The sequence below is a fragment of the Erpetoichthys calabaricus genome, chromosome 2 (assembly GCF_900747795.2).
Source record: "Erpetoichthys calabaricus chromosome 2, fErpCal1.3, whole genome shotgun sequence".
Lineage (NCBI taxonomy): Eukaryota > Metazoa > Chordata > Cladistia > Polypteriformes > Polypteridae > Erpetoichthys > Erpetoichthys calabaricus.
In genome coordinates, this window is record NC_041395.2 from 230019019 (window position 1) to 230041518 (window position 22500).

At 37.5% G+C, this 22500-nt stretch overlaps 1 protein-coding gene across 1 annotated transcript in view; it reads right to left on the reverse strand.

Annotated features, from left to right (window-relative positions):
• The window catches only part of waplb (WAPL cohesin release factor b), a 266382-nt gene that overhangs the window by 45110 nt on the left and 198772 nt on the right, over window positions 1–22500 (reverse strand). Inside the window, exons 14-17 of the mRNA XM_051922842.1 lie at window positions 18484–18659; window positions 16813–16928; window positions 7821–7967; window positions 3235–3442 (exon numbers count right to left, since the gene is read on the reverse strand). Coding sequence (XP_051778802.1) covers window positions 3235–3442; window positions 7821–7967; window positions 16813–16928; window positions 18484–18659 — 647 coding nt within the window. The remainder of the gene's footprint in view (window positions 1–3234; window positions 3443–7820; window positions 7968–16812; window positions 16929–18483; window positions 18660–22500) is intronic.

Below are 22500 nucleotides of genomic sequence, written 5' to 3' on the forward strand. Positions count from 1 at the left end.
CCTGCTGTGAGTTTTCCCTGTCTTTTTCCTTGATTGACTCCTGCAAAGTGATCATTTTTTTGGTGTAACTCTCCCCATTATGATTGTATTATGTGGCATGAACTCCATAAGCAAAAGTCCTTCAATATCCCAGAAGACAGCTGCCATGACTTTGTCTGCAGATTTTTCTGTTTTGAACATTTTTCAGGTGGGGGACGACTTGTTCTTCCATGGCATCGACTCCATTTTAGAGTCAGGATTTCTGTGATAGACCCAAGTCTCATCTCCAGTCATCAAACGATGAAAAAGAATTTACTTGGTCTTCACAGAGCATCTCCAAGTTCTCCTGACAGTACTGGAGCCTTTTGACATGGCATCAGCATTCTTTAACCCATCTTGCACTGACCTTTGACATACCCAACTGTTCATGAATTATTTTCCAAACTGTACCTGCTGAGATGCCAATTTCTTTAGCTATTTGGGAAATCTTAATTCATCTGTTTGACAAAAGTAAATTCTCAACTTTGTTGCGCATTTCTGTGGAAGTTGCTTCCAAAGGCCTTCCAGTGTGAGGGTCGTCTTCAATGGACTCTCTAACCCACTTAAACTGCTTGCTCCAAAATCTTACTTTGTAGGATGATGGGGCAGACTCACCATAAACTGCAGTCATGTGTTCATGGATCTCCTTTGGCTCTTTCCCTTTTTTTATGAGAAATTTCATCACTGAACGTTACTCCAAATCTAGCACTTTCTTACTTGATTTGCAAGAGGATTCTCCTGACATCCTCTCTCTTGGAATGTTAGGCTTGCACTGAGCCACAACTGTGCATGAGTAACCTTGAGACATGTCACAACTTGCCCAAACTTGTTTCAACATGCTCGGGTTGATAAATTATTGAATACTCCTGGATATCTTCACCGTCATCATATAACATTACAAGTTTGGCATTATACTTCACATTTAGGCAGAACCAGCCCGACCTTGAATGCAAACCCCCATCCCCCCCTTTAGCAAAGCATCATCTTTTCTCACTTCGCTGAAGAATCTTCAGTTTCAGAATTGTACAAAACAAAAAGAAACTTATTTTTAGCAAATCAAGAAATTAGAAGTGAAGCCATGCAAATGAAACTATTAAAAAATTTGGGAATGTGCTCCCCTCTACTTTCTAGTATAACTAATTGATAATATCAGTACAATAAGATTCAATCATTTATCTCTATTTAAATTCAAACTTAATATTAAAACATTTTCGTTCTTAGGGAGGTTGAAAACAATAGTGGAATTTTTTTCATGATTACATATGCATTACCTAGATTATGTGCAAAGCAGAAAGAGTTACAGTCACCTAAAAACAAAGAGTTAATATTATGTTTAGCTACATTTAATTATGATAATGATGGCAGAAACAAAAAAAAAAAATCAAAATTAAATGTATTACCAGGAGCAGGTTATTGTTCCAATTACATCTTTACATTTACGTGGCATGTTCAATGTTTACATGTTATTGTTAAACTAATGATGTACAAACTAAAATAAAATTAATAATAGCTGTTGAAAGAATATGCGTTATATTGAACACAGTTTTTAAATATTGTGTACATATGAATATTTCCATGATACAAAAAATTCAGATGATTGCTTAAATAAAGTACTACTTCCGGTTGAGAAATTTTTCTCAAATTTCACGTTGGCTTTTTATCATTATAAATATCTATACAACATGTGAATCATCTATCTGTAATTATAACCAGAGTTTACTTGAAATTCACGTAATTATTCAGTTGAAGTACCTCTTCTGGTGGCTGTAAGTGGCCTAAAAGTTGATAGGATTCCTTATTTTTGATACAAAGCAGGTGTACAGAATTTCATTGACCTAGGTCAAAGTGTTTGAATTATCGCGTTTACACAAAACAAGGTGGCAGTTTAAGGGTTAAAAATGTCAAAATTCATCAAAATCTCGAGGTTGAATTTTTTCATGATTCCTATACTTTCTCTATACTATGTACAGTTGACCCTTGATATACAACCAGCCTGACATTCGAACAACTTGGTTTACAACCAAAACTTTTGTTTTGAATTATGACCAACGTCTTGCGTTACTACCGGAATGTGGTCACATGTATCCGCTTGTGCGATTGCAAACAAACAGCCGAGAGCGTTTGTCAGCGTCAGTCGGAGCCCAGATACATGTGTTTGTGGATGTAATTCCGGTCAGTGCAGTGATTTATATAATTTATTTCGATAATTGCTAAGGAAGGAAGAGAAGGTAACGAAGGTAAAGAAAGCGATCATAATTAAAACGAAGAAGGAAATTTTGTGGAAATATGAGAGTGGCATGCGTGTGACCGATCTCGCTAATATGTACAGCATGTCGAAATCCACTATCGACAATTTTACAAAGAAAAGATTTGTATAAGGAAGCTCCTTCCAAACAATAACCACCTTCCATTTCATTCTCCTCCTCCTTCCTTCCTGCAAGCCAAAGATGTCAACTTAAATAGTGAGTACAGTATGAAATTGCTTCTGGTAGACTAGGCACTTTTTATAACTTTTTGGTTAGTACATTAGAAAAATTATTGGTGTTTTTGGTAAATTATGCACATTATACAACCCTTTTTTATTAAAAAAAGTTAAGTGTTGCTGTGGGAGGTTCGGAACACATTAAGGGCATTTACATTACTTCTTATGGGAAAAATAGTCTTGACTTACAACCAACTTGAGTTACAACCAGCCCTCGCGAACGAATTGAGTTCGTAAGTCAAGGGTCCACTGTATACGGAGAAAGTATAAAAAAAAATTCCATCCATCTTGTCCCATCGGGATACCAGATTAACAAGACAATCCTTTACCAAGCACAGTAAATCTCTACAAAGTCAATTTATAGACAAAATTTCTATTTTCACTAGATTCCATAAATAATGAAAATAGTGGTATTACTATCAATCCTTGTGGTTTCCTGCTTCTAATGCATCTGTGAAAAATACATATTTTGCCAATAATTTTACATCTTGTGTTCCTTTAAAAATTATTAAGTTTCAAATCTAAATTCTTAACAGCTACAGAACTTTGCAAAGTGTGATTATAGCTTGAAGAGGACAAACAAAGCTAAGGTGAAACAATGAAAATCTATGGTAAGAATAGATACTTTATAATCTGTGTAATTTATAGTCTGGCACAGTTAATGCCATTTATATAGATATAGTATCTTATCAAAATAAAATATGACAACTACAACTTATAATCAACTTGACTACCTTTATTCAAATCAAGCTCTTCCTCCTCTTCTTCTTTCTTGTCCTTGTCATTTGTATTTCTGTTTTTTTCTGAAGCGACCCACTGAATCTCTCCACTTGTCTCTTGCCATTCTCCACTTTGATCCAGCTGAGCAGTTGGAGCATCCTTAATAAAATCATCAGTTTCTGTCTCTGCCAGAACAGCTGCACGCTCTCGTTGTAGAAACAGCTAATAAAGGTAAACATGACAAGTCACACACAAAAAAGTTAAATTAACATTTTTCTAGGTGCAACACTGAAGCCAAGGGGCAATACAAGAATGTTCTACAAATAGGTGAAAAGTCAAGCAAAATGACACCTTTTATTGTCTAACTAAAAAGATTACTACAACTACAAATAGGTTAAATTCTTACAAAGTAAATAAACCATACTTGGGATTTCTAGATTAACATAATAAAAACTGCACAAATTTAAGTGAAATTAAAATCTAATTAATATAGACATTGACTAGAATAAATTAATCCTTCTATGGCCTAAACATTAGATACAAATGATGTACAAAATTGGTAAAATAAACTTGATTATGGGATCAAAACGATACAATCTTCATACTGTGTCAAATGCTCACAAATAATGTGGAAAAAAAAACAGTCACATGAACACTTTTTGAAAGACATGACATCTACAACGCAAACTATATGGTACTGAGTCTGGCTGTTAGATCTCAAATGTGAAATCTTCAATTAAAATAGTGTATATGTTACCGGCAATGTATGAAATGCAGGCATTGTATAGAATGTTTAGGCAAGTATGAAATATCTGAATTATTTTAATATTATATATACTTTCCCTAGGTATTGTATATAATACCTAGGCATTGTATAGAATGACAAATGCTATTTAGGCAAAGTATTGTCTTTTGGCATTGCATAGAATGCCTAGGAAATGTGTGACATTAATCATTTCATACTTTGACATCCAATTTTCAGCATTCTATACATTGCCTAGGCATTCTATACAATGCCTGCATTTCATACATTGCTGGTAACATATACAAAAGATTTTATTCTGGAGCAGACATGCAATAAAAATGATATCTGAAAAACATTAAAAACGTAATGACCCTTTGGTACTGCATATATCAGACACACAAACATCTGTATCAGCAGTCCTCAATGCACTTGCAGAGTTACAAAGATAACTGGACTCAAATTTAATTTGAGAAAAAGTATGCTTTTTCCATTGAACTCCCCAGTACACAATATTAGACTGGACACCTTGGCGTGTATTTTAGCAGATCGGCTTAAATACCTAGGGGTTAACATCACAAATAAATATAAAGATCTTTAACAAAATTTTGCTAGCTAAATGGGAAAAAAAATAAGATGGGAAGAGATGGTCTACCCTCCAATCTCACATTAGCAGGTAGAATACTGTCAAGATGAACATCCCTCCCAAGCGCCTTTTTCTATTTCATACTACCTCTATTCCCATATATATTAACAAATCATTTAAGGAATTAGATTCAATTATAACCTAATTTATTTGGAATTCAAAATACCCGCGCATCCTACCTCTCAAACCTACACAGTATTTAATTTCTGAAAAACGTTCAGGATTAAAACACTTACAGAACTATATATAAATAATGTCTTTGCATCTTATGAACAAACACGCTTCAAATTTAACTACCCATCAACACAATTTTTGCACTACTTTTAAATCAGAAACGTGTGCTAAAAGGAACCTGCCCAATTTTCCTCACCTTCCATTCATTTCTATTCCAGAGGCAGTGCTGATCGAGACGGCATCTCAATAATATATAAAAACATTTTAAAGTCTCTTCCTTTCAAAGATCTCAGGGCACGATGGGAAAAGATCTTTCACTTTACATCTCAGAAAAGGAGTGGAAGGGCAGCCATACATTGAATACATTCCAGCTTCATATGCACAAAGCATTCAATCATTCAACTTAAAATCTTATACCAAGCACATTTATCTCATTTAAAATTGTCCAAAATATACCCAGGGCAAGATTGCAATCTAGCTCCACCTTACTGGGCCTATTGTTTTGGGTGTGCACCAAATTAATCATTCTGGACAAAAATGTCTGAATGGCTAACAGACAGCCTTGGTGTCACAATCACTCCTAACCCATTAACAGCTTTATATGGTGTACTCCCAGTAAGTCAGTGGGTAAATGATGTTCTACACTACTTCAAATTGGAAAAATTTAATGTATCAGAAAAACAACAATATGATTCCAACAGTGGTAATGTATCTTAACCATAAATTGTAGTAGTTTTGAGGTTTGAAAAAGTAAATAAAACAATAACTAAAAAAAGATAAGATTTAAAAACATAAAAAAACAACCCTGAATGTCTCACTAGTGGATGAAATAGGACATCTGAAAATCTCTCTCCAATACCATTTTGCACACAGAAATTTAAATAAAACTAAAATATCAACTTCAACATAGTTTTAGTAATATCCATCCAATTTCTTAAAAATATAACCACAGTCTTACACAACTTAACAGCTTTGCATCAACTGAACTTATTTTGGTACTGAACTTATTTTGGTACTGAAAGTTGCACAGATCTCAAAGCAGAAATTGTTTATGAGCAGTCAATACAAGGAATAAACAACAACGGAAATCAGAAAACAAAATATTTGATTCAGAATGCTTTCTGCAAAATCAAAAAACAGTGCTAATGGTTAAGAAAAACTTATTCCACAACTTAAGATATCACAATCATCAAATTTAGTGAGTCAAGGAAAGATGAAGAATAGTAATGAGGCAGACCGAAGCAGTAGTGGTGTTTAAGAATAGATCCTAACAGCACTGACAAAGTCAATGAAGCAAGTGAAATAACGTTATTGTCCAAGGGGTAACCAGAGAGAACATGACAAGCAGGTACAGTAGCATTCATTATGGATAACAGTTTATGGGTAAGCTACAAGAAAAATGGACAAGTCCATCCAACAAAAATAATCTAAAGATGAATTTAGATTTTTTAAAGATCTGAGAAAGTCCTGGGTCAAGGAAGATATGGGTGTAAACGTGCGTCCCTGAGATGTGATTAAAGTTTTGCTCATTATGCCAGGGTCAAAGGTTAACTATCAATATAGCAATACTGAGAGAGAAGGCAATGGAGAGTTTAAACTGATAATCATTTAATCACATGAAGAAAGCTAGTGGTGAGAAAGAAACTGAAAGGGACAGCTGACATTTGCATGGCGGTGACAGGGTCTAAGGGTACCTAGGGTGAAAATGTGTAAGGATATACGGCAGTAGCAACAACCACTGAGGAGAGGGTTTATGAAGGAAGAGCAAAAGTATATGGTAGGAAATCTAGCAAAACAGCTATTAAGACTTCAGGAGGGTCGAGGACAGTAGAGAAGGAAGCTGCTTTAGCCTATCTAACCTAGCAAATTTTATTAAAAACTGATGCTTTTTGAGCACTGTTCTCCCTTGAGGAAGGACTACAGAGTACAAAAAGTTTTCCAAAAAATTAATAATGCTCTTTGAGAATAATCACATTTGACTATGTCACTAAGAACACAACAGAACTAAACAGTTAATTTTTGAGATGACTGGTCACAATCCACAGGTTAACACTAGAATCCCTGAAGCCTACGAAAAAACTTGTAATCCTGGGCCACCTTAAATTCCTTTGCAACTCTCCATCAGCGTCTTTTGTTTTGTAAATGTGTCGATCAGCACAAGCAGCCAGCTATCCCATCACCCCCTCCCACAAGTCACAGAGAAGATTCTCAGAGCTAAAGTCTGTTTATCTGGTTGTGTGGTGCATGAAATTGTAGAGGGTAAATAATATATCTTCATTTGGAATACATACATTTCATGTGTGTTCCATGTCTACAATGATCTGTGTAAATTGTAAAATGAAATGCGACTTAGGAATTATTGAACACAAACTAAAAAAGAAATGTTTTACAGTTAAATTCTTGAATAAACGCACACTTGTTTTGTTATACTTGTACCTTTTGTGAAAGTGTTTATTTTTAATATTTGGACTTCGGTCTTCACATATTATACATTTCATTTCTACATTTTGTCAATTACTACTAAAATATGAAAAATGTTTCTTTTTTTAGTTATGTATTCAACAATTCTTGCATCAAATTTCATCCTACAATTTACAGAGATCATTGTAGACACAGAACACACATGAAATGTATGTATTCCAAATGACGATACATTTACCTCCTACAATTCCATGCACCACACAACTAGATAAACAGACTTCAGCTCTGAGAATCTTCTTTGAGACTTTGAGGTCTGTCTGTGGGGGCGAGGGGGTTGGGGGGATGGGATAACAGACTGTTTGCTGTTTGTGCTGATCGACTCATTTACAAAAAAGCATACTGATGGAGAGTTGTGAAGGAATTCAAGGTGGGCCGGGATTACGAGTTTTTTCGTAGGCTTCAGGGATTCTAGTGTTAATAGGCTCAACAAAAACTAAACTATCTATATAATGCAGACATGGTATTAATAAAAACACTGTTAGCATGATAAATTAATTTAAATCTGGAATTTTACATCAAAATTTTATAAAGAACTCAAACCTGAAAGTTGTACTTACTTGAACTAATGCTGTGACAGCACTCACTGGCCCTTCTGGCTTTGGATCGTCTTCACCAGCACAGGGAATTGAATCCGTCTCCATCTCCATAAGGCAGTGCCGGTTTCTTGCACTGTATTCGACCAGATTGATTAGTAGACCAAGACCCTGAAAAACATACGCTTGTCAAACGAGATTTTACAGGTAAGCTCTTTTCTGGATTTATCAAAGCCATTAAACCTTTCAAAGATGCTTGTCTATATTCACTATCAAAAATTGGAGCACATTACATTTAAACTCTCTTCAGCTTTACAAGTTTTCATACAGTACATAATTGTATTATATCACTTACTGAAAGAAACATTTTCTATCATTCAGTCACTTGGTGGAAGAAACTGCAAAATAGTTTTGCTTCCAAACTGCATTAACCATTTTAAGGGATTTATAATGTTGAGCTCTGCATGTGGGTAGGTAATTTTTACTGCCTTATTAAAGCAGAATTAAGAAATTAGATAGAATCTCTTATCATAAAGTTGTTTGTTTACTATTCCTTACTAAACAATCATGATCAATGAAGAAAGTGAATGGACTAATTTATACACTTTTGGAATACAGGCAGGAAAGAAATAATATACTTGTACACTGATGTATTTTGCATACCTTTACCTATGAAATCATTAACTATGTAAGTGTTCTTTTCCACACTTAACATTACCAAACCCATTTAAGCCAAATAGAGTCATGGGATTATAGAGCCTATCCCAGCAGCACTGAATGAAATATGGAAAAACAGCCCAGACATGATGTGGCTCAGACAGTAGCATTTTGGAACTGACAATAAACCTAACATGAATGTCTTTATTAGTTTAAAAAAAAGTCGAGCATCTTTAACACTAGAAATGCTTCGGACTATGACAATTAGTATTGTGTTTTTAAAACCTGAATTATTTTAGTGTGCAAGTCACACTCCTGTCCTTCCTTGACTTTTCCTAATTTGCTGCATTTCAAATGCCTATGTTGTTGCAACTCTGTAATTCAGTTTAGAAAACGTGATGCAACGATATTTTTCTCTTATTTTTTTTTTTTTTAAACAAAGACCCCGCTATTACCACTAGACGCACTTGATTGGCTCGCACTTGAATGCATTTGCATATCTTTTCTACCATGACAAATCCTCTTCTGTTGCTGTTAATCAACATTATTGAACATTGTTTCTCAGATGTGAATTACTGTGTCTTCAGCAGACAACTATAAAATAATCAATTAGAAAATGTCACACTTATAACTACTCACATTGCTTCACTAAGCAGGATATAGGGAGAAAAGGAAAAAGACAAAAAAAACTGAAAGCTCCAGTTATTTCAGTTAGGTAAAAGCGAGTAAAAACTCAATTGAAATGGAAATTGTATTTCTACATGACATTGAAAATGAAATACACAGCCAACATCAATTTTACGTGGAGAAGGGGCAACATATGAATTGAGGCATAGTGATTGAGCAGCAAGTGAATAGAGCAGAAGTGGATGGTGGCTCACTTACAAAGTTTTCAGACTGACATTAAATGCAAATGCGCAAAAAAATGGTACTCTTTCATTGTGAAAAAGGAAGGACAATAGCAACAATGTTACTTAGCAGAAAATATGGCCCCTTCTAGGATGACTTAAGCACAGCTATATTAAAATGGTACTATATGCTTTGAATAACAAATACACAATTGCACATATTGAATCACATACATGTGTTTGATGGCAGGGACATGCACATGCAAAGAAACTGACAATTGATTTTTGCATTTGCAAAGTTGTGCATCATCAGGTCTGTTTCTGTGAAAACAATGCTGACCTGCATTTACTGGCAGATCGTTCACAATGTGTTATCTTGTGTGTTCTCCTTTCCCAACATAAAACTGATGTTGGCTATACAATTTTGCTGGTATATATCACACTTTCTGCAGAACTGCACCATGAGTTTTAAGTAAGGGCAGACATACTGGTTGATGAGTACTTGAAATATTGATGCCTTTTTACACAGATAAAGTCCAACAACCTGATAAGTCTGGAATCAAATTTTTGCCGCTGATGTAACAAAAATAAATATTACAATTTATTTTTTACTTATACACATACACACACTAGATACTATTGCCTATTTGGAGAAAAGTCACACTTTCCAGAGAAACATGGTTTGACTGTTGATGTTATCTGTGAGCCTTTCACAAACTATGTGAGAGAAGTCACTGCTGGCAATACGTTCATATCACGTTCCATAGTGCCTGAAGTGGGCATTTCCCCTTCTGTTCTTAGGTGTACAGTGATCCCTCGCTATATCGCGCTTCGACTTTCACGGCTTCACTCTATCACGGATTTTATATATAAGCATATTTAAATATATATCGCGGATTTTTTGCTGGTTCGCGGATTTCTGCGGACAATGGGTCTTTTAATTTCTAGTACATGCTTCCTCAGTTGGTTTGCCCAGTTGATTTCATACAAGGGACGCTATTGGCAGATGGCTGAGAAGCTACTCAACCAGAGCGCATATTACACATTAAATAAAACTCCTCAAATATATTGTGAGCACAGGGGCTGTTCGCACCCCTAGAGGATATGGCCGCTCCTCAAAAAACGCTGAAAGATTACCTTCACATTGCTCCCTTCCTTGCTGGGCTTACATGTGGCTGCTTTGTGAAGCGATATGCTTCCCGCATGGTGCTTCGCATACTTAAAAGATCAAACAGCACATATTGATTTTTAATTGTTTGCTTTTCTCTCTCTCTCTTGCTCTGACATTCTCTGCTCCTGACGGAGGGGGTGTGAGCAGGGGGGCTGTTTGCACCCCTAGACGATACGGACGTTCGTCTAAAAATGCTGAAAGATTATCTTCACATTGCTCCCTTCCGTGCAGCTGCTTTGTCAAGTGACACGCTTCCCGCACGGTGCTTCGCATACTTAAAAGCTCGAACGGCACGTATTGATTTTTGATTATTTTTCTCTGTCTCTCTTACTCTCTCTGACATTCTCTGCTCCTGATGGAGGGGGTGTGAGCAGAGGGGCTGTTCGCACACTGGCATAGACGCTCCTCTAAAAAATGCTGAAAGACTACCTTCACATTGCTCCCTTTCTTGCAGCTGCTTTTGTCCGGCGGTGCTTCGGATACTTAAAAGCCAAACAGCCCTATTGATTTTTGATTGTTTGCTTTTTTCTCTCTCTCTGACATTATCTGCTCCTGACGCGAACTCCTTTGAAGAGGAAGATATGTTTGCATTCTTTTAATTGTGAGACGGAACTGTCATCTCTGTCTTGTCATGGAGCACATTTTAAACTTTTGAAAAAGAGACAAATGTTTGTTTGCAGTGTTTGAATAAAGTTCCTGTCTCTCTACAACCTCCTGTGTTTCTGTGCAAATCTGTGACCCAAGCATGACAATATAAAAATAACCATATAAACATATGGTTTCTACTTCGCGGATTTTCACCTTTCGTGGGGGGTTCTGGAACGCAACCCCCGTGATTGAGGAGGGATTACTGTAGTGGCAATTTTGTGTGTGTGCACTGGCACTTGTCCCAAGTGACGTTTCACTTTCAACAAGCTTTTTCATACTTTGAAGGGGGACTCCACCACTCTCCAAAACAGTTATATGCTGTATACATCAGTGCATGCTCTGATCTCATCATGCTACATGTGAAGGAGGAGGAAGAAGCTATCGACTTGAGGCATGGACATTGCATGGCAAATAAGCTGAATGTCCGAAAAACAATGCCTGCTCTGTACTGAGTTATAAATAAAATAAGATGGGAGCTGTCAGCCCTGTGAAAGGGCACAAAAGATGGTCATGGAGACAGACAGACACCAAAAATATACAGAAGCACTGCAGTAAACATGAGCAGCAAAACAAAACCAACTCACTTTTTCTAGGGCAAAAGATGCAAAAATGATAGTGGACTAGTGATGTGCACAGCATTATACTTTGTCATGCTGCCTTTCATTTACCACCATAATCTGTAATTTTATAAACTATTTACTGCACATAGAAAATTGTCTTTTGACTAAACTTTTTTAGGGCTGTTTTTTTTTTTTGTTTCTTTTGTCACAGGGCAGAATATTTTTCCAAAAACTCACTTAAAAAAAAAAAAAAAAAACAACAACAAAAAAAAAAAGTAATAGTTCAACACATCAGATCAACAAAAAATACTTTTGAGAAATGTTACTGTCTTGCATGTTGTATGAGCCTGCATACCATATGATTTCACATACATGTTACAAAGCAAAATATTGCAATGTATGATAACGCTCAAAGCAGCCAATTGCATGCACTGCCACACTGCTTACAATGTGTTGCACTGATGCCTCCTTTTCAATTGTCTGTTGCTACGCACAGCACAGTCAGGTTTGTACTTTTTGTCCTCATATGTTGTAGGAAAGTGACGTTCAGTTAGCCTGTCTGGCACTGCTCTTTGTGATGGCACTCCTTGCTTTGCCAAAGGTACTGCAACATACTCTGCCAGTAAGCCGTCAACCACCTTCTTGCAGAAATCTGCCATAGTCAGGGTGCTGTCACGGTTTGCCTGCTTGAACATTATATATCCATTTGCAGGTGCAATCTCACGCATGCAATGGTACATGGTGTGGTACCACTTGGTGGACCCATGGCTGTAAGTGTATGACCCCTGCATCTGATCCAGTTCAACTCCGGCTATTTTACAATCACAAATTACTCCTTCATGGCAACTGGCTTGTCCAGTTTTCTACCTTCTGGGTTTCCTTTCTCACATGTATTGTTGGTGTGTACTGTACAGAGACAAGTCACCCATTTGACACTGTGCCATGCCACTGGTACCAAAGTTTTCCACCCGCATGAAAACAGGATTGTCACCTCTTTTCATTTACAGCCTGTCTGGCTTCGACTCTGAAGGCATGTATTTCCTGTTCACCTTCACTGTGCCACATGCTCTAATTCCCCTGCTCTGTAGCTCCATGAACAATTCAGGTGATGCATAGAAATTATTCATAGCTCTGAAATAGCTCCAGCATAAACTGATTGTCAAGGGACAGTTTTCTCTTCAAAAGGAGTTCAGTAATCCCTCCTCCATCACGGGGGTTGCGTTCCAGAGCCACCCGCGAAATAAGAAAATCTGCGAAGTAGAAACCATATGTTTATATGGTTATTTTTATATTGTCATGCTTGGGTCACAGATTTGCGCAGAAACACAGGAGGTTGTAGAGAGACAGGAACGTTATTCAAACACTGCAAACAAACATTTGTCTCTTTTTCAAAAGTTTAAACTGTGCTCCACGTGTCTCACAATTAAAAGAATGCAAACATATCTTCCTCTTCAAAGGAGTGCGTGTCAGGAGCACAGAATGTCACATAGATAGAGAAAACAATCTCTAGCAAACAAATCAATAGGGCTGTTTGGCTTTTAAGTATCCGAAGCACCGCGGCACAAAGCTGTTGAAGGCGGCAGCTCATGCCCCCTCTGTCAGGAGCAGAGAGAGAGAGAGTGACAGTTTGTTTTTCAGTCAAAAATCAATACGTGCCCTTCGAGCTTTTAAGTATGCGAAGCACTGTGCAGCATGTCGTTTCAGGAAGCAGCTGCACAAAAGATAGCAACGTGAAGATAATCTTTCAACATTTTTAGACGAGCGTCCGTATCATATAGGTGTGCGAACAGCCCCCCTGCTCAATCCCCATACGTCAGGATCACAGATAGTCGGCGCAAGAGAGAGAGAAAAGTAAGCAATCTAGCTTCTCAGCCATCTGCCAATAGCGTCCCTTGTATGAAATCAACTGGGCAAACCAACTGAGGAAGCATGTACCAGAAATTAAAAGACCCATTGTCGACAGAAATCCGCGAACCAGCAAAAAATCCGCGATATATATTTAAATATGCTTACATATAAAATCCGCGATGGAGGGAAGCCGCGAAAGGCGAAGCGCGATATAGCGAGGGATCACTGTACTATCCTGTATGTGTGATCTGGCAGTGCCATGCTGATTGTGCAAGCGCCCAAAAAGAAGATTCCTTTGATTTGAGCTTGTAATACCTGGTGTAAATTTTAATTAACTGTAAAAGATATAGCTGAAGGGATATAAAGAGACACAAACGCTGGTGAATCATGTTTTCTTGGTACCTTGCTGTCACTTGATTTTTTGTAATTCAGTTTTATTCTTGAATAAAAGCACACTTGTTTTCGTTATGCCTTTGCAAAAGTGTTTATTTTATATTCTAGTAACCACTTGAATAAGATCAAATTTGTCTGTGCCTCTCTCGCGCAAGCACATACGCATTCATACATGAAAACGTTACTGTTTGAAAATGCTATGCCATCTGAACATGAGTTGTCATTTGAACACTTTTTCGATCTTGCCTGTACTCCATGTTATGGTGCATGGTACTGAGAATGCAGACAGGCTTCTTCTTTACAACAAATTGAAACTGTTCTTGTGAAAAGAATGGAGATAAACTGCATCAACTTAGAGAGGGAAAGGCAAGTTTGTTGTACCACATGAACGTCAATGACACAATAAAACTGAATAATATAAAAAAAAAAAAACGCTAAGTTTTACAAGTAGCCAAAATTTACACCGGGTGCTGCAGACTCAAATCAAATGTATGTTATTATTTTATAGTAATAACAACTCACTACTCAAAACGAGGAGCACCTGGACCCAAACCTGCAAACTTTTGATAATAAGGCAGCAGTTCTTACCTCTGCACCATCCAATAAGACATATCAACTTTCTGTTAATTGACATTTGAGTTTGTTGTCAACTCATTGACAGCAACATGTAAATTGGATGATTTTTTTTTATTTTTTACTTTGGTTATATTCTTGAATAAAAGCACATGTGTTTATTTGATATTTAGACTAAAGTCTTTATACACTTCACGACATTACTGCTATAACATGGAAAAAGTTTGTTTTAGGTATGTGTTCAGCATTTCTTGCCTTGCATTTCCTGTCATCCTACATTTACTCTGTCCTGGGTATGACGTTAATCTGCATCCATCCCTGCATGTAGACCCTCCAACCTGCAGGGAAAAAGTTGGGGGTTGGTGGCAGAATTGGCACTCCAGCCACCATAAAAAACCTCACATTGTTTAACTCCATCTGAACTAGTGTGGTGCTGCGGTATCACCCGTTACATGGCTGCATTCGGGTCCTAATCTGGATCCAGAGTTGGTTTGTCGTGTGGTGGGTGCGGCAATGCACAGTATCGGTGTGTGCTCCAAAACTACATTTACCCAGATCACTGTATAAACAGAACACACACAAAATGCATGTGTTCCACATAATATATTATTTACTCAATACAACTGCAGGCAGCTCACACCCAGATAAAGAGACTTGAGCTGAAAGAATTTCAACTGCATTGGTAGGGGATGGGATAGCAGGCTGCTTGCACTGAATGACACATTTGCAAAACAAGACACTGATGGAGAGGTGTGAAGGAATTTAAGGTGGCCCGGGATTACAATTTTTTTCATAGGCTTCAGAGATTGTAGTGTTAAAGGAAGGAAGATCATCAGTTGAAGTGACAGACTACTTGGTGACACTTGCTTTGAATTTGTAAAAGTTCCAAAAAAAGAATTTTTAAAACCAGTGAAGACTTGTCCTAGGTTAAAATGCATGTAAGCAGTCTTCATTTCTATTTCAAATGTTGTCAGTAAGCTAAAAAAAAAAAAAAAACAACCTTAACACAACGCAGCAAGTCCTTAAATGGTTTACTAAGTAAATGAACATAATCGAAGGAGTCTGAAATGATTAAACTGTTTGATTAGAAAAATTAATAAAAAATTATTGTAAATAAAGGAGTGTGTCAAGTTTTGATTAAGTCAATGACATTTTAAAAGAGAAAATCTTCCCACTCTTACAAAAAGAGGCTGCTTTAGAGTGCATATTGTTAAAGCAATCATTTACATACGCGCAATTCATACACAAACCTGCAAGATGCAAGATCTCAGCACAGCAGACCACACCACTAACCCTAAACAGAGGAAGGTAAGTAGTTATAGATACAAAGTAATGGGAAAACACAGCACTCCAACCAGTAATCACTATCATACACAAGCCCTACAAGCTGCTATTCATATGTGCCACTATGTCTGCAATAACTCTATAAAAGTCAGATTAAAAAAAAAAAGTGGCATAACAGACACATGCACACTACCTTTTTTGACTGAATGTGATTTTACAGTGAAGCTATATTGATAAGATAGATGATAAATTATAATAAAACATATATAACCTATTCTTCAAGAATTTCCTCAGACTCAGCTTTGCGGGAATAAAATCCAACTCTTCCACGTTTGCATACTACCATTAAATTTAAGTTCCGTGCCACAAAAAAAAAGTACTTTTTCAGTAACCGTAAACCAAACAACCCTATTCTTTATAAGCTTTAAATGCCTGAATTTGGGCAGTTTATCCAGTTCTTCCTGACAGATCTTCTCAAAGTCCATTAGACTACACAGGAAGCATCTGTAAACTGCCATCTTCAAATCTCTCCACAGATATTCTAAGCTGTTTAAAGTCTGAATTTTGGCTGAGTCACCCAAGAACAGCCACAGACCTGTTCCGAAGCCACTCCAGAATTGTGTTGGCTATATGCTTCGAGTCATTGCTATGCTTAAAGGTGAACCTTTGCTCCAGACTAAGGCTGGTTATGTTCTGCTTTCCCAAGCGCAGGCAGCTGGGAGGCGCTGTATGCGTCTTTAACGTTTGCATATAGTAGGTCAATAGTCCTATTTCCCCAGGGTGTTACAATCCACATACTGGGAGAAGGCAGGTAATGTTTTTTCCAGCATCACATGGTTAAAATCTCCAGAGATTAGCACAAGCACCTCGGGGTGCTGTGTTTGTAGTTTAGCAACAGCGGAGTGGATGATGTCACCCGCTATCTCCATGTCCGCACGAGAAGGGATGTAAACAATAACAATGACGTATCCAAACTCTCTGGGCAAGAGAGTTTATGAAAAACAAAACATTATTGATAAACTAATTTTACTTACCAATACTCTTATATCAAATCTTTGTTCCTGAGGTAGATACTGAGGGACACGGAGCACACAGTTTAGAGCTGTAACAATCAAGGAATCCTGTTCACCTGTCTTTGTGCTTCCCCATTCTGTGGGAGAATGAACAAGAAAATTGACAAATCTTTAAATGAGCTTCCAAAACATCACACAATATGGTGTTTTTTGTAACAAAATTCAGAACATGTTAAAAAAAACAAAAAAAAAAAAAAACAATTGCAAACATTATTAGTACAATGCTGCGGTAAAAATACAGATGGTAAAAACAGAATGCAACTAAATAATTGCTGGGCATGAACAAAGCATAAAGTAAGGTACCAATGAAATGCCACCACTTCTGATCTTTCATATCTTCGTAAGTGTAAAAATTTTTAGTAACAACATGTATCAAGATAGCTTAAATTCATTTTACAATAAATCTTAACAAAAAATGTGGAAGGACACACGCACAAAACATCTAAGCAAACGCCAAAGAATACATATAATGTGGAAGATTTGCTCATGATAAGAATCTCAGTAAAATTAGAAATCCTGCGAAATAATTTAATTAAAACAAGACTAATTACTTGAAAATGCTGAATATACACAAGAACTTGCTGTGTTACATGGCTTTGCCGGGGAAATTTCCTAAGGCAATGGGCCTTTCCTGTATATAATATTTGCTCCCCCACCCAGGAGGCTAATATTGGTTCACATAAGTAAAAATATCCTGCTCTATATCAATCCTTGCATTTCCTAGTGACTTGGCTTTTGTTGATGGTCAATGCAAAACACACAATTTAGAGGAAACTGCATTCTTTTGTATTTAAACAGGTGATTAGTAGGAGTATTAGGAATTTTAAGGTATACATATACAGTATACATATAATTTTAGGCATGCATACAAGCATGTGGGGGCCATACAAACTACTGAGAATGATTTTGAGTTGCTGCAATGAAATTTTGGCAAAATGGACTAGCCTGCTGCATTATTTTTTCACTTTGATTTTCGGGGGATCTTTGAATTCAGCCCTATGTAGGTTGATAATTTTCATTTCCATCAAACGATGTGGCATCCTTTCGTTCTTAACACATTACCCAGTCCATATCAGTATAGATATACAGCATGATTTGTTTTTCCCCCCCATTGAAATATATATACACGTACACACAGGTTCTTAAGTATTTGGAGAGTTTTTGAAATCCTAAATTTTACATTTAAACTTCTGGCAGTTTACTGCTTGCTTTTTCACCATATTAGGCCATTCATTGCTTTTTAACGGATTAAATTTGAACAGAAAAAAACAGGTATTCTAAAACTTTTGACCAGTGGTGTTTATCTATAAAAATATACACACACACACTGTATGAAATATTTGATGTCTGCATCTTCATTACCCAATTCAAATAACTGACAAAACAATAGGTCCACTCAGAGTCTAGTTCAAAGTTAACTATACTGTGTAGGACATTAAGCAGCAAATGAAATTTAACCCATAAACAAAATGATTAAATAATGTGGAACTGTTTAGCAAATATGGCACAAAATTTGTAAAAAGCCTTAACAATCTTTCATATACAAGATTTTTTGCAAAGTATAATGGCAGACATTACTATTCACAACTCAACATATGGAAACTTCAATTAAACAAGTTCAGAACATCTTACCATTATCATGTGTAAGGTTGAGAAGGACTCCGATTATGGCTCTCATGCAATCCTCCACAGCCTTGCCAACATTGCAAGATGTGCTGCAATGTGGCAAAGATATTCCATCTTCTGAACAGAAGCTACTGACAGCACAATTGTACCGTCGAATCATCTCCTCGCAGTGCCACAGTCCCCTGGTATAAAAAAGGAAAATCATTTACACAAAGAAATAAAACATACAAAAAATAAAATGCAACAAAACAGAAAACTACATTTGTAAAATACACATTTTCCATATTCTTACAAAACCACAGACTATTAAAACCAAAACCTGTCAAAATCCAATAAAAAACAATTATAAAAATAAAAAAATAAATAAAAATCATGGTTGTTTTGCCACTATCAATTTTGGTGCTTAATCATGGGTCACACTAAGGCTTTCAGCTACAGAATTACCCTTCAGCAACTCTAATAAAGATGATGCATGTTAGTAGAATCAGATGTATGTTTGTAGAAGAGACGAGATAAATTAAGAGAAATTAATCTAAAATTATTTATACAAATTAAAATTTAATGGAGCAAAATTGTACTGATACAAAAGTCCTGGGAAAAAAAAAACCCCACAAAAATAACGTATTTGCCTTCACTTTACCTTATGTTGGAAATAAATAACTAGAAATGTTTGCCTGTAAATGTTTTTATTTAAATGGAGAAAATTAATAAAATCTCATTGTACCAGTTATTATTGAGTGAATTTACTGCTATCCAGAGAGTGCTCTTTTCAGAGTGTAGCACCAGCATCATCAGTATGTGCTGGTTTTCAAATTAAATTTAACAACTTTGTTCCAAAAAAACTGTATCCATATAAGAGGCTGTCAACTGTTAACCATGCATGAATCTAATGCTTTACAATTGAAACTAGAAGTCATTCTGTTGTGACTTGATGATTGATTTTAAAATCCAAATACAAGGAATTTCCTGGAATGAGACTACTAATTCATGCACTTAAGGAGAATACTTAGAAGTTTAGCCATTATTTGGAGGATACTCTTATAATGGTCAATAGATTAGATTTAACCACTTCGGACTTTGTAGCATTACTCCACATACTGTACATTAAAAACCCAAATATAAATGGATATTATTCTGCTAATGTAATAAAAGAACTAGGGCTGAGCCGATGGTTGATACTTTTCATTGCTGATTGGATGGACACATTGTTAATGTAAGTCAAGTTGGGGAGCATGTACTGGTACAGTGTGTTGCCGCACCCACCACATGACGAAACAGCTTGGGATCCCGGTTGGCAACCCCCCCAGGCGCACACGCAGTCCAGTCCCATCCTCCGTAAATGACACTACTTGCGCAGTCAGGTGTTATATGGGCGACCCCTTGGCCTGGGCCAGTCACTCGGGTCCTCAACAATGAGGATCCTACGAGCTGGATCACCCATGGGGGAATCGCGCCACATGGCCGTAGTGCTGTAACTGACGCTCCCTCACAATGCAGGTAATGTCATTCAGGACTCCATGACCAACTGCTCATTTGACATAAAGTGAAACCAACGGTACCCAAGGATTTTCCGTAGAGACACTGTACCAAAGGAGTCCAGTCTTCGTCTCAGGTCTCTGGATAGCGTCCATATCTTAGCAAGACAGGAGGCACTAGGACTCTAAAGACAAATGCTCTCTCAATCTGTCTACTGACTTCATAGAAAGTCATCAGAAACAGATCCTATTGGTTCTTCCTCCTAGCAAGGTTCTTACTCGGCACAGAGAGCAGTGTTATCCCCTGTAGTTGCCGCAATTCAGGCGATAACCCTTCCCTTTCCAGATAGGGACGACAATTCACGTTTTCCAGTCAGTTGGGATGATGCCAGTCTCCCAATTGGAAGCAATGATTGCTTGCAATACCAGGACGACAGCCTTACCACCAGTCTGGAGAAGTTCACCCCAGATACCACAGATCCCTGCAGTCTTGCCTCCCCTCAGCTGGTTCACCACCTGTGCAATCTCATTGAGACTGGACGGTTCACAGCTAATTGAAGGATCAACCTCAAGAATCGTGGACCCACAGATATCCTAGCCGGTGGATCAGCTTTGAACCGTTCCATCAGCTGCCTGGACTGTGACTCTGCAAGGAAAAGATTTGTATGTGCATAATACTTTGATTCCTCTGTAAACAGGACGTGGGTCGTTAGACCTTAAATGGTGTGTCACTTGCTCATAGATCCCTCTAACAAATGCCTCTATTTACCCTCTGAGCCCTCGCAACCATCCTTTCTCAGTTTCCAGTACAGACCAGAGTTGCCATTCAGCAGTGCACTGCAACTCCTCTCAATGATATTCAGGGTGCCCTGTGAGATGAAACACCTCCTTCTGGGAACACCAGTAACACCAACACAACCCTAACCAACCTTCAGGGTCTTGTCATGGAAGGTCTCCCACATCACAATTACCCCAAATCCGCAAATTCCTCACACAAACTGCGTGCAAACATGTTGATATAAATAATTAGATTATTAATAAACTTTATTAATCCCATGGGGAAATTCAGATGCATACAGCAACAGAAACATAAAAACAAGGATACATATTCAAAGGACAAATAGTACAGACAATTGATCAATCAATTGATAAGTAAATAAAAATAAATGTACATTGTGCAGAATTTTCAAATTGGAACTTCAAAATGAACTGAACGAGTGCCCCAGCAGGAAGCACGGATTTGCCCAATAGCATGTTTTCAGGATCCTGGGGCAGATCCCTTTTGTGTCCTGAAGCCTTTTTTATGCAGTTTTTTTCCTAGATCTCTCCTCACTTGATCAGCAGAGACACACGGTCCAGGGAGTGGAGGGGGGTCAGGAGACCACAGGTTTGATGTCATTGTAGGGGAATGCCATGCAAGGTGCAGATGGGATTCTGGAACCTCTTCAGGTTGCTCATAGAGTCTAGCCAGTGTTGGGGGAGGGCTGTACTGGCAGGAACCTGTTAAAGAACTGGTTTAGTTCATTAGCTCTGTTCTTTTTCCCTTCTCCATGTTTTGCGGTCTGCTTTTAGCCAGTGATAGCCTTCATCCCATTCCATACTTCCTTAACGATGTTTTGTTGTATCCTGTGCTCAAGTCTGTCTCTGTAGTGGGCTTTCCCCTCACAAACCTGCTTTTTCAGGTCTGACTGCATCTTCTACTCTCTTCTTCATATTCAGTAGGGCTTTCAAGTCTTTTGTGATCCATGGCATGCGGTTGGCAAAATAGCACACTATCTACATGTTATCCATGGAAAACTTGATGTAGTTTGTGATACAGTTTGTCTATAACCTGGCTGTGTAACTCACAAAGCATATCCCAACCAGTGTTTTAAAAGTAAACATTGTCAACTGGCTCCAAATACGTACAGACATTTCTTCAAGGTGCCAAAATGCACCCGTCTTTTTTTTTTTTTAATTTTAAATCTTGCGTGCCTCATAAGAAAGCTGTCAGGCATTTACAACTGAGTGTGCAATAGTTGAAGGAAAGCAGCCTGATCAGTAATTCACACACAAGTTTGAATAGGAAGAGCCACTGTGGTGCTCAGAATGAGTGCCTGAAGTGGGCCAGCTGGCTCTTAAAGCTTCTTCCAGCCCCATTGATGATTTACTAATACTCACATGCACTCTGACCTCCAAGAGGAAGCCCCTCACCCCATCATGAAAAAGTAAAACTGGGAAGAGGAACAAGGCACTGACTAAAAAGAGCTAGTAATTTGGCTCCATTTTAAACACTGCTTGCAAGCAAATAGTGTAGAGACTCGGCTGTGTAGTAGCACGTCTACAAGCTTAAGTGGTTGACTCAGCATTTGTTTTCTGCACCAGCCAGCACACTTATGTAATTTAAAACCACTAAAAGAAATCAAGGACTCCACTCACCTGGCTTCCCGCAACCAAGAACAATCATGTGCACATCGTACATTACAAGCTTGCAATACCAATAAACATTAAGTTGTGTATGACTTTTACAGCATGCCATTCACACAAATGGTTGGAAAAGGCAAAATAT